We start from the raw sequence: 16802 nt of genomic DNA, 5'->3' as shown, positions 1-16802 counted from the left end.
TTTAAGAGATACAAATGAAAAAAAAACAGATGCTGATGCCCTCAAGTATACTTCCCCTGGCTGAATGTACAACACCATCAGTTACAGTCTGATTGGGATCATGGAAGTGGATCAAATTTAGCTGTACATAGCAGTGAGTGAGTGGGTTTAATGACGCTCTGAACAGTATTCCAGTAATGTCATGGCATGTCATGTGGTGCCATGTATTACTGGGCCATCCATGCCATTTGATGCCTGTCATCTCCATCACATAGATAAAACATGGTAAAATTCTGCATGCCATTGGATATGACTTGTAGCATGCATGTGATTATTGCAGTGATGAGTCACGCTGTAACGAGTAATGAATCACGTGATACAAGACTGTCATTCAGTGAAGGTTTTGTGGAACTGTCCTTTGAATCAAACTGCCCATCATCGCCATCAGATAGATATAACATGGTAAAATTCTGCATGCCATTGGATATGACTTGTAGCATGCATGTGATTATTGCAGTGATGAGTCGCGCTGTAACGAGTAATGAATCACGTGATACAAGACTGTCATTCAGTGAAGGTTTTGTGGAACTGTCCTTTGAATCAAACTGCCCGTCATCGCCATCAGATAGATATTACATGGAATAATTGTGTGCCATTGGATACGACTTGTAGCAAGAAAGTGATTAATGCAGTGATGAGTTGTGCAGTAACGAGTAATAAATCATGTGATACAAGTCTGTCATTCAGTGAAGGTTTTGTGGAACGAGTGTGATTAGTGGCTGGACTATTGTTGCTGGACTAGTGATTAGCGGTATCCGTCTTATGTAAATGGTGTTTTCAATTGCTGGTGTATCGAGGAGTTATTGAACTGTTTAAAACATAAGGAAATTTGTCAGTGCATAATGAAAAAGACTATATGACAGATGTACCTATAGATATACAATGTTCTGGAAGTCTAATGAACACTCCGAACTTCTTTCTCATGTATGGTGTGTCCATTCCAGAGAGTGGAAGTCAATATTTATACTACAGAAAACTTTAAATATATTTCAATATAAAAGCAATTCTTTATGGCAGATTCTTGACTAGAGGATTTTCATTTTAGGTTCATCTTAAGACATGTTCAGTCTTTAAACAGTCATTTATCTGCTTAATAGACAGAATAGTTTCATTTTAAGTGACTGCTTAAAATTCATAGGTGTGTTGGAACCACAAACAAGCAAACAAAATGAAATGAGAGAACCACTTAGTGAGAACCCTATTAAGTGTCTATATAAAAAATAACATTGGTCCATTATTCTTGCGGTATATGAAGGGATAAGAGTAAAATGAATTCTATGTGGTTGATGTTGGCAGCGGTGGTAGTTGAGAGGATTCTGTGTATGACTGCATATAGATCTGTCCATCCATGGGATTACTGGGCGGAATCTGGAACCAAACAAGAAAAGTGTGAAACATGTATCCTGAGCATTGATGGTAGAATCGTCTTATCTAATGTTTGTTTGATTTGAAGTCTGACACCTCAATCCGTCAATCTGATGGTTACCTGGAAATAATGAAGTCAAATAATCAGAATGATTGGTACATTGTATTTCAATCTCACTGGATCCTGACATCATAAAGGGATGCAACTCTGTACAAAGAACTGATATATATTGCATCCATGGAGCTATTGTTACAGAAATGCTGGAAAACCTAGAATTGATAGGATTGATGAGTGAGTGAGATTAGTTTTACGCCACACTCAGCAATATTCCAGCTATATGGCGGCGGTCTGTAAATATTCGAATCTGGACCAGACAATCCAGTGATCAACAGCATGGGCATCGGTCTGCGCAATTGGGAACCAATGACATGTGTCAACCAAGTCAGCGAGCCTGACCACCCGATCCCGTTAGTCGCCTCTTTTACGACAAGCATGGGTTACTGAAGGTTCATTCTAACCCGGACCTTCACGGGTATAGTATTGATGAAAATGTCAGAACAGTTCTGTAGAGACCAGAGATTGGGTTATTTGTCCCAGAAGGACATGTAATAATGAGTGAGTAAGTATGGTTTTACACTGATTTCAGCAATATTCTAGCAATATCATGGCAGGGGACACCAGAAATGGGCTTCACACATTGTACCCATGTGTGGAATCAAACCAGGTCTTTGGTGTGATGAGAGAACACCACTTAAAATAAGTCAAGTCATATGCAAATTGTTTGATCAACATTCTAGAAGTTGGTGAGTCAATGATAAAATATACGACTTTATGGATAACAACTTCTTGTTCACTGCACAAAGCAACATTTTTGTGTAGATTCTTGCATCATTTTCAAGCTAAAAACGGTGTAAGAATCTACACAGAAACATCGCTCTATGAAATAAACAAGAAGTTGTTATTCATAAAGTCATATGCTTTATCATAAGTCATATGTAGCCAACCTATCATCAATATACATTTACCAAAATACTTTTTTTTGCAAAAGACAAGACTGACACACTGGACATGAGGCAAAATGACAGAAAAGTTTCCTGTCATATATGATTGCACTCCAGGAACGCTGTAGTGCTGCAACAGATTTCGCAGCAACTGATTTCTCATCTTTCAAGAAATAAGCCCAGGGGAAGCTGCGAGACTGTTATATATGGAACAACCAACTGTGTCATCAAGGTAGAGACAGCCGTACCAGCGTGTATGGTAATGGATCTGATGCCTCCTACAACATAACCTAGAACTGAGCAGTTCAAAGACCTCTATGATCAGTTGTGGGCTTCCTAAGGATTGTATTACAAATGATCCAGGAAATATGATTCGTAATCTCAGCAAAAATGTCATATGAGTCTTGAAGTAATTGTGGAATTTTTGGTTTTTTTATATATATAAGAAAGCAAGAGCAGATGATTTTTATATATGACATTTAGTAAATCTGGCATGACATATTCAGTTGTCAAATGAAAACATGGAGGATGAATAAGGATCAGTTATGGAGATGCACATGTTTTAAGAACTCAATGACTGGAGGTGCCCTACAGCCTCGAGGAGTGCCATACATCTCATGATCTGTGTACTTTTCCATCAATGTAGAGTGAGTGAGTATGGTTTTACACCATTTTCAAGCAATATTCCAGCAATATCAAGGCAGGGGACAGCTGACTGACTGACTGACTGAGTATGGTTTTACGCCGTTTCTAGCAATATTCCAACAATATCACAGCAGGGGACACCAGAAATGAGCTTCACAAATTGTGAGGAATCGAACCCAGGCCTTTGGCGTGACGAGTGAACACTCTAACCACTAGACTATACCACCACCCTGGGGATAGCAGAAATGGGCTTCTCACATTGTACCCACGTGGGGAATCGAATCCGGATCTTTGGCGTGATGAGCGGATGCTTTAACCACCAGGCTAAACCACCGCCCCCATGTAGAATGAAGATGATTAAATAGCAACAAGATATACTTAATGTGGAAAACGTCTTGAATTTGACTGTCCTGTTTGAAATTCAGTGAAATGACTTTAATGTTCAACCATTCCTACTCTATTGAAAAACATGCATCGTAATTTTTTTCTCCAAGATTAACCTTTGTATTCCTGAGTGACAACTTGGACATATAAATGAATACAATTTCACCTTCTAAAATAAGTATCATTAATTTCAGAGGCAAAAAACAAAGCAGTTTCTACAAATCTAAATTAAAACAATGTGATGCACCAATACCCTTGGCTGACAGCCAAAGAAACATCTATTATCAATTTTCTATATGCATGTACTAATGCATCCTTTGATCTCATCTTAACATATTAACAGTTCATTTATCTTGAACAATGGTTTACATGTATGACGCCTGTATTGTCCTTTAAAATGAACAGGATATAATGTCCCTATCTTATCCAAATAAACTGCATCTTGTTGGTTATTTTATCAATATTCTATTACATGCTGTTTGACAGGACAAGTTGTGTGAATTTGGTTGCAAGCTAGTCTGACTTATCTGAGCGTAGGATAACCTTTGTAACTCTTAATCATAGTCTCATACAGAAGACTTGGAACTAGAAAAAAACTGCAATTTTTGTGATAGTGCCAAAACACATTAATAACACCTTCATCTGCTTATACACTCTACCTCATGTAAATAAACACTGAGACTTGGTCAGATCTAATCTACTCCATAATTAAAGGACCATCGGCAAACCAGTTATCATCTGTATGTTGTCATGGACTGAATTACTGTAAGCATGCTCTTCCATTCTCATTCCTATCATCACCAGAAGAAGAAAAGAAGAAGAATCAGAAGAAGAAGCACCAAAAGGATCAGGATCAGGAAGAGAATAAGGATCAGAAGAGGAAGGATCATGGGAAGAAGGATCAGGAAAAGAAGTATCAGGAGAATGAGGATCAGGAGAAGAGGTATCAGGAGAATGAGGATCAGGAGAAGAAGTATCAGGAGAAGAAGTATCAGGAGAATGAGGATCATGGGAAGAAGGATCAGGAGAATGAGGATCAGGAGAAGAAGTATCAGGAGAATAAGGATCAGGAGAAGAAGTATCAGGAGAATGAGGATCAGGAGAAGAAGTATCAGGAGAAGAAGTATCAGGAGAATGAGGATCATGGGAAGAAGGATCAGGAGAATGAGGATCAGGGGAATGAGGATCAGGAGAATGAGGATCAGGAGAATGAGGATCATGAGAATGAGGATCAGGAGAAGAAGTATCAGGAGAATGAGGATCAGGAGAAGAAGTGTCAGGAGAAGGAGGATCAGGGGAAGAAGTGTCAGGAGAATGAGGATCATGAGAAGAGGTATCATGAGAATGAGGATCAGGGGAAGAAGTGTCAGGAGAATGAGGATCATGAGAAGAGGTATCATGAGAATGAGGATCAGGGGAAGAAGTATCAGGAGAAGAGGTATCAGGAGAAGAAGTATCAGGAGAATAAGGATCATGGGAAGAAAAAGGATCAGAAGAAGTATCAGGAGAAGAAGTATCAGGAGAAGAGGTATCAGGAGGACAAGGATCAGGAGAAGATGTATCAGGAGAAGAAGTATCAGGAGAATGAGGATCAGGGGAAAAAGTGTCAGGAGAATGAGGATCAGGAGAATGAGGAAGAGGTATCAGGAGAAGAAGAAGTGTCAGGAGAATGAGGATCAGGAGAAGAGGTATCAGGAGAAGAGGTATCAGGAGAATAAGGATCATGGGAGAAAAAGGATCAGGAGAAGAAGGGATCAGGAGAAGGATCAGGAGAACGTCACATCAGAAGAAATATCAGGGAGGAAGGAGAAGAAGTATCAGGAGAAGGATCATGGGAAGAAAAAAGGATCAGGAGAAGAAGTATCAGGAGAAGAGGTATCAGGAGAAGAAGTATCAAGAGAATAAAGATCATGGGAAGAAAAAGGATCAGGAGAAGAAGTATCAGGAGAAGAGTGAGTGAGTTAATATTTAACGTCACATCAGGAGAAGAAGTATCAGGAGAAGAGGTATCAGGAGAAGAAGTATCAGGAGAAGAGGTATCAGGAGAATGAGAATCAGGAGAAAAAACATCAAAAGTAGTATCAGAAGCCGAAGAAGTGTCAGAAGAAAAGATGTAATACAAGGAGAATCATCAGTGAAAGATAATTTTTCTCCAACTAATGTCTCAGTGTGGGACGCAAGTGGCTTCCTACTGACGTGAAGAATCTTACCATTCCACCATTCTGTTTCAAATGATCAAATTCATTGCCCAAAGGTTGTCAAATGAATGCAATATTGGGGGTTGGGGGAAGATGGAGAGCAGGACACCTGTGAATGGATGAATTTATGCTGTTCACTTTTGAGAATTGCATTAAAAACTGGCTTCAAAATTATGTAATTTTCTTGAAACAAAACTGAATAAAAATCACAGAAATTGGAATACTGCTCTGTGAAATTCAGTCTAACCATCTTTCAGTACTACTAGTATAACTGACACTTGAAGTGTATCAACAGAACTAGAGTGGCAAGATGTCAAAACATGTTAAAGCATGTTACCCCTTGGATTGTTTTGTCTGGCAACAGCACTGGTGAGTGAGTGAGTGAGTGAGTGAGTGAGTGAGTGAGTGAGTGAGTGAGTGAGTGAGTGAGTGAGTGAGTGAGTGAGTGAGTGAGTGAGTGAGTGAGTGAGTGAGTGAGTGAGTGAGTGAGTGAGTGAGTGAGTGAGTGAGTGAGTGAGTGAGTGAAGTTTTACGCCGCTTCTACCAATATTCCAGCAATATCACGATGGGGGACACCAGAAACTGGGTACTATAAACCTTGTATACCCAAGAAATCTTATTGTGTTATAACTTGTTGGATATATAAATAATTTGACGAGGCAGTGGGTCATAATGATTTTACAAAACAAGTGTCAGAATTCTTGTATTTTGAATTTATGAGTGGAGTGTTCTGATTCTGAAAACAGGCATTTTACTCATAAAAATATCATAATTTCATATTTTGTAGCAAATTTGCAACAAATACCAATATTCTCTGACAGTAAGAAGCTTTGGAGTGAGTGAATATGGTTTTACACCATTCTTTGCAATATGCCAGGAGTATTAAGGTGGGGATTACCAGAAATGGGATTCACACATTGCACCCATGTTGGGAAGAGAACCTTCTTCAGCATGATAAGCGAACGCTTTGACCACTAGGCTACCCCACCGCCCTAGCAGCTATGGAAAACAGTTATCACTAATGTTTTCAAGCATGAGAAAGTTGGAGTCAAATAATCAGCATTGTAGTTGCATACATATGCAAACATATAGGATGGCTGGATACAATGTGTGACTTGTAAGTCATTGAACACCACAAAATGACGTGGTTTGATTATCATGCTATCGACCGCTGGTTTGCCAGGCATATTATAGCAGACGGCCTATCAAACAATTTATACAAAATTGTATCATACTATATGGTTACTTTAAATGTGCTATGTAACTGTAAAGGTGAGCATATCTTTATTAAAGACTCTGATCTGTGACCCAGCAGCTTTAAGAAGGCTTGCTGTGTCGCTGCCATGTGCGCTGAGAAGGAAGGTATTTATGATAGTGTTAAAATGTCTTGATCAAACTGGCAAGATCAGGCGAACACTTTTCATCTGTTTACTGGCCCAATTCCAACCAACCCCTCTCTCTGGCACACATGCTATTGCTTTTTAAATTCAGGAATTGTCTGGGACACAAGAGTTTTTGGCAGTCTTAGACCATGATGACTAAGGCATAGGTTTCTGGTGAGCGTTAAGCACAAGCTTTTGTAGCTTCTGTGAAGCCGTTACATTCATTTCTGTTGAAATTCTAAAGTTGAAATTGTTGAAACATGTTGAAATTGAAGAACATGTTAGCTACAAATACCTCAATATAACCAATGATTTCTGATAACGGGTACCAACTCATATTCCGTACAGTCCACTTTCTGATATCCAAACCTGTAGCTTCCACTTTCTGATATCATAACCCTGTAGCCTCCACTTTCTGGTATCATAACCCTGTAGCTTCCACTTTCTCATATCATAACATGTACCCTCCACTTTCTGATATCATAACCTGTAGCTTCCACTTTCTGGTATCATAACCCTGTAGCTTCCACTTTCTGGTATCATAACCTGTACCCTCCACTTTCTGATATCATAACCCGTAGCCTCCACTTTCTGATATCATAACCTGTAGCTTCAACTTTCTGGTATCATAACCTGTACCCTCCACTTTCTGATATCATAACCTATAGCTTCCACTTTCTGATATCATAACCTGTACCCTCCACTTTCTGATATCATAACCTATAGCCTCCACTTTCTGGTATCATAACCTGTACCCTCCACTTTCTGATATCATAACCTGTACCCTCCACTTTCTGATATCATAACCTATAGCCTCCACTTACTGATATCATAACCTGTACCCTCCACTTTCTGATATCATAACCTGTACCCTCCACTTTCTGATATCATAACCTATAGCCTCCACTTACTGATATCATAACCTGTACATTCCACTTTCTGATATCATAACCTGTACCCTCCACTTTCTGATATCAAAACTTGTAACCTCCACTTTTTATGATATCATAACCTGTAGATTCCACTTTCTGATATCATAACCTGTAGCCTCTACTTTCTGATATCATACCCTGTACTCTCCACTTTCTACTATCAAAACCTGTAGCTTCCACTTTCTGATATCATAACCTGTACCCTCCACTTTCTGATATCATAACCTGTACCCTCCACTTTCTGATAGCAAAACCTGTACCCTCCACTTTCTGATATCATAACCTGTACCCTCCATTTCCTGATATCATAACCTGTAGCTTCCACTTTCTGATATAATCTGAAGCCTCCACTTTCTGATATCATAACCTGTAGCCTCCACTTTCTGATATCATAACCTGTACCCTCCACTTTCTGATATCAAAACCTATAGCCTCCACTTTCTCATATCATAACCTGTAGATTCCACTTTCTGATATCATAACCTGTAGCCTCCACTTTCTGATACCAAACCTGAAGCCTCCGCTTTCTGGTATCATACAACAAATTACATGAAAGGTTGGTAAGAAATCATGACGTGAAATGTCACAATATGTTAATAATTTTACTGAGCCAATAAAAAACCCATCAGTCTCCAGAGGTTTCATCTACAATGTCTTACTGGGTTTTACTGATTTATCAATGTTACTGATATTTATGCCATTTTGTTTAATTTTAAACTGATAAAACTGGTTCAAATGATATTTGTCAGGAATATCTGATCACTAGGTAAATTTTTACAGAGGCTCTGAAGGGTAAATGAAAAGACTGAAGTACTCAAGTCTCCAAACCCTATTCGAATGTCTCTATCCAAGTTCAATGTACAGGTTGATACACCACACATTTAAAAATGTGTCATTTCTTAGCATCAACTTGAACGACACATTTTCCAAACACTTCTGTTTCTCTTCCCTGTCTTCAACGTACGTGTCAAAGATGTAGTACCTGCCCTGGGCAAGTACCCCATAACGTTGTGCTCTATCTCCACCCACGGCCACACCCCATGATATGGCTACACTGATCACGTGACAGTTGCAAAGAAAGTCCGACATTATATTTATTTGGGCATGATGGGACCATTGTTTCGCAACGCAGATCTACAGTTGCACCCCTTGTGCACACCAGGATCCTATGACCATGGGTTAAAATCCTAGTTCACCCCTAATCTATTTTTAGTTTTGTCAGAACCATATCCCTCTGATTTCACTGACGTGGTAAATGTCTGTCAGCAGAATTCCTCTAACATTAAGCTGAACTGACTCAAGCTATGGCAGCAATATGGCTAAAAGTGGTGTTAAACCCAACTCACTCACTCACTCACATTGTTGTGACAGTGTTAGGAAGTCTTCTACATTAGCTGTCAAATACCTGCCTCTAATTTACACTTTAACAATCTCGCAGTCAGCTTCCCATAAATCATCCTAAAAACACAAACACTGTTATGTTATAATTGTAAAATTAGTTGAAGGACTGCCTTACAAAGTTGAAGGAGAATTGGCAATGCTCTATGCTACTTTCCATAAAACTGAGACTGTAATATTCCATGAGCTCCTCAAAGGGAGGAGGCAACATTACGAGCCCATCAACCTTCTTGCACATGCCCATCATAGGGTGAATGAACTTCAACACATACCACCGTGTCTCATTTTAACCCCTTTGAACAGTTCCCATTGATACCATAACACAAATACCATGTGAAAAGAAACAAAGTTGATCTGAATAATCAAGCCCGATAACGTATAAACCCTGATTCAGAACCCCCACAAACACAGTGAGATCTACACATTATTACACAGCATCCTTCATGTAGATTTTACACTACCAATACACAGAAAGGTCAAACCAGCTTTTTCCGTACATGAACACTATACAGCCTGTTCTGAATTGAGATTAAAGTCTTGTGTGCGTGATTCGTCTTTCTATTCTACATGGTAACGCAAACTGCTGATACAGCACATTCCTTCAGAGGTCATTTAGCATACCTGGGCCAGGATCTGTGATTGTATCGCCAGCTCTAGGGCCAGTGTTCACCTTAGCTCTCACTCTCACCCACCCTGGGCGGGGCAGCTAGAAGTTCTTGTTGGTCTAAGGTTACTCTTGATTATACAAGAGTCTGTGTTAAATTGAGCTTTACAAATGTATAGTGTCATGGTTACATGTAGAATGTGTGGCATGTGATGGAGACAGCACAGGTAACTCACATCAAAGATAAAGCTGGGTTAGTTCAGTGCACACAGGTAAATGAGGAATCTCGTTAACATTTGATAAAAGGGACATTCATCAAAACAATCTAAACTTTAATCAGAAAAATTAGTTATTGTAATGAGTGAGTGGGTGAGTATGGTTTTCTGCTGCTTTTAGCAATATTCCAGCAATATCATGGCGGGGGACACCAGAAATGGGCTTCACACATTGTACCCATGTGGGGCATTGAACCCGGTCTTCGACGCTTTAACCACTAGGCTACCCCATCATCCCTATATTGTAATGAACTTACATTTAATAGTGTGTATTAGTTTCACTTTACAATGTCTGCTACTGAATGGATAGTACTACAGCAAAAAAGGAAGAAATAAAGGATCAGTAGATAGAATAGTTTGAAATCTTCAATGCAGATAGCTGGAATCTGCATAGTTGGCATGTAGATAGCTGGAATCTGCATAGTTGGCATGTAGATAGCTAGAATCTGCATAGTTGGCATGTAGATAGCTGGAATCTGCATAGTTGGCATGTAAATAGCTGGAAACTAGAATCTGCATAGTTGGCATATAGACAGCTAGAATCATGCATCTGCATAGCTAGAATCCGCATAGTTGGCATATGGAGTTGGCATGTAGATAGCTAGAATCTGCATAGTTGGCATGTAGATAGCTAGAATCTGCATAGTTGGCATGTAGATAGCTAGAATCTGCATAGTTGGCATGTAGATAGCTAGAATCTGCATAGTTGGCATGTAGATAGCTAGAATCTGCATAGTTGGCATATAGATAGCTAGAATCTGCATAGTTGGCATGTAGATAGCTGGAATCTGCATAGTTGGCATGTAGATAGCTAGAATCTGCATAGTTGGCATGTAGATAGCTAGAATCTGCATAGTTGGCATGTAGATAGCTGGAATCTGCATAGTTGGCATGTAGATAGCTGGAATCTGCATAGTTGACATGTGGACAGCTGGAATCTGTTGGCATGTAGATAGCTGGAATCTGCATAGTTGGCATGTAGATAGCTGGAATCTGCATAGTTGGCATGTAGACAGCTGAATCTGAATCTGCATAGTAGCTGGCATAGTTGGCATGTAGATAGCTGGAATCTGCATAGTTGGCATGTAGATAGCTAGAATCTGCATAGTTGGCATGTAGATAGCTGGAATCTGCATAGTTGGCTGTAGATAGCTGGAATCTGCATAGTTGGCATGTAGATAGCTAGAATCTGCATAGTTGGCATGTAGATAGCTGGAATCTGCATAGTTGGCATGTAGATAGCTGGAATCTGCATAGTTGGCATGTAGATAGCTGGAATCTGCATAGTTGGCATGTAGATAGCTAGAATCTGCATAGTTGGCATGTAGATAGCTGGAATCTGCATGCATAGTTGGCATAGTTGTGGATAGCTAGAATCTGCATAGTTGGCATGTAGATAGCTGGAATCTGCATAGTTGGCATGTAGATAGCTGGAATCTGCATAGTTGGCATGTAGATAGCTGGAATCTGCATAGTTGGCATGTAGATAGCTGGAATCTGCATAGTTGGCATGTAGATAGCTGGAATCTGCATAGTTGGCATGTAGATAGCTGGAATCTGCATAGTTGGCATGTAGATAGCTGGAATCTGCATAGTTGGCATGTGGACAGCTGGAATCTGTATAATTGGTATGTAGATAGCTGGAATCTGCATAGTTGGCATGTGGACAGCTGGAATCTGTATAATTGGTATCTGCATAACTAGAACTGGAAAAGCTAGAATCTGCATAATTAATATCTGGACTGCTAGAATCTGCATAATTAATATCTGGACTGCATAATTAATAGAATTCGGTTAACTTGAATCTAGATCACTAGAATCTCGATAAACTTAGATAAACGGAAACAGGATGACTGGAATACGCATCAGTAGAATAACAAAGACCTCCTTGAGAGCCCCTCATTGGTCAAGCTAACACTGTCCTGTTAAAAAAAGGCCTGCGATTCATATGTCTCAATGCTGATGGAATAATGACAGTGTTAAATTGACCACCAGTTAACCAAAATACTTTCTTCTGACACTGCTTAATGATATATATGGTTATTTGACAAAACATTTTGACATTAATTCTTGTGAAATAAAGAAATCGTACATTCTGTCTGGGCAGATTAATGTAAAAAGGGAAGGTTTCACTTGTTTTTCATGTGCAATATTTCAGGGTTTCTGAATGACAAGACAATGACAGACATCCGATTAATTTCAGTTCATTATAAAATTTCTTAGCAAAAACCTCCCTTAACCCTACTTCAGTATGGCTAGGATGTTGAATCTCACCTGTGATTCACAAAGCAAGAATGTTACTAATGTATTGTTATTGTGGGAGGTTTACTGCCTGATTGTATGCTATGATAGAGAACCCACTAATGCATAACCATTGTACTATTCTTAATGGGGAATTATGGACGAATACACTACACCTTATCTGTCTCGCTCTTGTGCATATTCTAGATGGTGGGATTTCTCACCGCCTGAACATGATGGGGTGATAATATCTTCCACAAAACATCCAGTCAACCAGGCACTTGTAGTTAGGCTTTAATGGAAAATAATCAACAAGTATGTCTGTAGACCTCTTGCTTTAACCACACACATATTGGCAATTTAAGTCAATAGAAAACTGTAACAAATGATTCATTTTAGTTGAATCGATCTGATAGGACTATTCTTGGACTTTTCTGAAAACTGTGGTCATATTCAATTGAAAGTTACAATCTGTAACATTTATTTAAGACGTCAGTATATCAGATGAATTGAGAAGTATTTTAGCTCTGGTTGACAAACATAATAATTTAATAATATATTTGACACTATAAGCTCCTTACCTTTTGTCATTATCATCTACTATGATATCAGAGTTCAAAGCTGTCTTTACACTAGTGTATTCTTGCAAAATGTCCAGTAAAATCAGAATATCAAGTATTACCTGAACATCAAGCAATAATTACGACAGACATCTGATTAATTTCAGTATCTGAATATAGTAAAGTTGAATCTTCTTATAACATACCTGCTATGGAGGAATTTAGCAATATTTCAGCAATATCACAGCGGGGACACCAGAAATGGGCTTCACACACCTGACTATTGTACCCATGTGAGGAATCGAACCCAGGTTTTCAGTGTGATGAGCTTAATGCTTTAACCACTAGGCTACCCCACAACCCCTCTGAATAAAGAGGAGGAATGTGTATATCATAATATCAAGTAGTATCAGAATATCAGTTAGTGAATGTGAGTGAGTTTAGTTTTATGACGCACTCTGCACTATTCCAGCTATATGTTGGTGGTCAAGTAGGTAAATAATCGAGTCTGGACCAGACAATCCAGTGATCAACAGCATGAGCATCGATCTACACAATTAGGATCTTATACGATGACATGTGTCAACCAAGTCAGCGAGTCTGACCACCTGATGCCGTTATAATATACCTGACTATGGAGGAATGTCTGTATATCAAGTAGATATCAAGTAGAATCTTATAATACCTCGACCATGAGACAAGCATGGGTTGCTCAAGATCAATTCTAACCTGGATCTTCACTGAAGATCAATTCCTTATAATATACCTGACTATGGAGTCCAGAATATTAGGTAGAAACATAATTCTGAATATAGTGTTATGTCTGTATGTCAGGGGTTATCTGAATGGCCCTATGGAGGAATGTTGCCAAAATAACAGTAACAAAGATTACATAATATCAGTCTTCCAGTCAATAGTGTTGCTGTTCCTTACCAAACAAACCTATTATTACACAAGAAATGGGCATCACACATTGTACCCAAACACTTTAACCACTAGGCTACCCCATCGAAGAAGCAGCCTTCCCCAAACATTCTACCATGTGGGAATAGAACAGATGAAAAGTCAAATTGGGAACAGTAATGACGTTATTATTCTAAACTGTCAAAAAAAAAATGAGATATTGTCCCAAAATAGTTTTATAGCTGTATGTCTTCTTTTTATGAAATGTCTATATTTTCTATAATTCTGAGAAATTGAGATATTTTTAATTCAGATTGGGAATTTAATTTCAAAGGCATTTGCTATAGACTTTGGGGCTGAATATTGGGCCCCCAACAAGTCTAGAGAGATCCCTGCCTGTACATCAATTAAGCTTTAAAGACAACTGCAGGTGAACAACATATTTGTCTTTTAAATCAGGAATACCATGTCTACACTGCTGCACTCTAACGACCTCAGACACAGGGTTTTACATCATGCATTATCTGACACATCAACCTCCATGTGCGTACCACATACCTCTTCTCATGGGTAAACACACACTGACAACATGATATACAGCCTTAGCATTTTCTGTCCCATGTACACCGAGAAACACTTTCATACTTGAAAGGCAAAGGTGTGACAAGGTTCATATCAGATTAACATGTATGAAGTCTTTTATTATGCAATACATTTCTATCGTCTAAAATTAAAACACATTTTTTAGCTTACCCAGATGGATTGGAGCTGCTAGACATGCATTTGAATAGATCGAAATTAGTTTCATTTTATTATACCGTTGTGCCGAGCTTGATTCTTGAAACTTCACATCTCAAAGTAAAATTGGTCCCATTGTATGCTTTCTTTATTCATTATATTTCGGTTGTAGAAAACCCTAGATAGCATTTACCAAAGTCATCTCAACTTCAACACAATAGTGTCTGACCGGATATTCCTAAGTCATAGTGCAAGCCAAGGTATACATGTAAAGAATGAGTGAGTGAGTTTTAGCAATATTCCAGCAATATCATGGTGGGGGGACACCAGAATGGGCTTTACACATTGTACCCATGTGGGAATCGAACCCGTGTCTTTGGCGTGCCACCGTCCTGGCCCATACATATGAAGAGTACAACAACCATGATCATGTCATGTCTAGGTGAGTTGAGGTGAAATTGGGTTTAATGTTGTGCTTGAGAATATTTCGCTCATATGACGACGTGCATGCATGTGTATGTGTATGTGCGGCTGCTTGTACTAGCCCAGACTTAAGCTGGTTTTATAGTGCTAGCCCACTGAGATACCATGCCGCAGTGAAGCATGAATACCCCACTCAGACACAGTATACTGACTCCGAGCCGACCAGTCCTTGTTGTACCCATTTATGCCGAACGCCAGGCAGGGACCAACAAGTACCATATTTTAACGTCTTTTGAGTATGACGCGGTCGGGTATCGAACCAGTGACCTTCCGCTCTCCGGGCGGACACTCTAACCACTACACCACGGAGGTGGTCATGTCATGTCTAGATCTTATCGAGATTCCATACCTGTTTCAGTTTGTTAGCTTGTGTGTGGTTAAGCATTTTTTTTTCTAATTTAGGTGTTTTCAAAATGCTTATATTTCAACAGTACTGTGTGAACTACAGTAGGTCACCATGCTCCTGTGGAGGTAAAACCCTGTAGGGGATCCGGGTTATGATAGGTCCCTAGCACTCTACTGCCTGGCGTAAGATGAGAAAAATTTGATAGATTGGTTAGACTTGGTTGATTATGTGTCACTGAGTACTTGTGAAAGTGGGATATTGTTCATTACGTCAATCACTGGTTTGTCTGGCTCAGATTAGATTAAGTCCAGGCCACTATGACATCCAGTAACATATTCAGCCAGCCATGCTTTCTTCATATTTGTTGTTTAATATCAAACTGAGCAATATTTCAGTTTTCCCACAATGGCCTTTAAATAAATGAACAGACATTTCAATGATTGACAGTGCTAGAAACTGTACTTTTTAAGAAGTGAAATCCCAAATATAAGATGTGTTACATTTGACCACTTGGTAGTGTGTATTCATGAGTGAAAGAGTGCGTATGGTTTTATGTGACTTTTAGCAATATTCTAGCAATATCACGTCGGTGGAGACCAGAAATGGGCTTAATACACTGTACCCATGTGGGGAATTGAACCCGGGGTTTCGGCGTGACGAGCGGAGCGAGCACTTTAACCACTTGGCTACCCTACCACCCCGTGTGTATATTCATGAAACTTTGAGTTGCAGAGTGACCACAGAAACAACTTACTTCCTAACCTATATTTTCTGTGTGAGAAATGTCAGTGCATTTCACATTGAACAAAGATCATAGCTAATCATCAAAGGTGTAGATGTGGGCACATTATGTAAAGTCACTATGAAAATATGGTTGCCCGCTCAATACATTTTCTTTCTACTTTTTTGCTCCTTGTATGAAAATGTGTCTTTTCTCTATTAAAACGTACCTATTCTCCACTAAGACATACCTGTTCCCCATTAAAAGGTACCTGTTCTCCATGAAAACGGACCTGTTCTGTATGAAAACGTATTTGTTCTGTATGTAAACATGTCTGTTCTCTATGAAAATGTAACATAGTTCTGTAATGTCACAATGCAAAAAAGCGCAACATACCACATGACATGTGAGTCATAAAAATTGAAATTGTTATCATGTTGGTTTTCAGACATGAAAACACAATTAAGGGTTGTTAAAAAACGTTCTAAACAAAGCAAGATATTTTAAAAGCTACTACTCATCATTCTTCAGCAAGTCTTCAAAACTGGTTCACCTTGCCAGTATTTCAGGCTCATAACATCTCACA

General features: G+C 39.1%; 2 protein-coding genes across 2 annotated transcripts in view; both read right to left on the bottom strand.

Moving 5' to 3' along the window:
• Window positions 1-634: 634 nt before the first annotated feature.
• LOC124263848 (zinc transporter ZIP11-like) overlaps window positions 635-16802 on the bottom strand; it is a 58063-nt gene continuing 41895 nt past the window's right edge. Inside the window, exon 10 of the mRNA XM_046698569.1 lies at window positions 635-1407. The gene's annotated coding sequence lies outside the window, so the exon portion shown is untranslated. The remainder of the gene's footprint in view (window positions 1408-16802) is intronic.
• LOC124263907 (repetitive proline-rich cell wall protein 2-like) lies at window positions 10767-11573 on the bottom strand. Its single transcript, XM_046698636.1, has one exon. It carries the CDS (start codon window positions 11571-11573, stop codon window positions 10767-10769), a length of 807 nt encoding a protein of 268 aa, XP_046554592.1.

The sequence above is a fragment of the Haliotis rubra genome, unplaced genomic scaffold (assembly GCF_003918875.1).
Source record: "Haliotis rubra isolate DU_JTF1 unplaced genomic scaffold, ASM391887v1 Scf9, whole genome shotgun sequence".
Classification (NCBI taxonomy): domain Eukaryota; kingdom Metazoa; phylum Mollusca; class Gastropoda; order Lepetellida; family Haliotidae; genus Haliotis; species Haliotis rubra.
This window is presented reverse-complemented; position numbering and strand designations above follow the sequence as displayed.

What these genes read in the sequence shown, in the direction of transcription:
- LOC124263907 (XM_046698636.1), bottom strand. Translation starts at nt 11,573, where the DNA reads ATGCATGCAGATTCCAGCTATCTACATGCCAACTATGCAGATTCTAGC.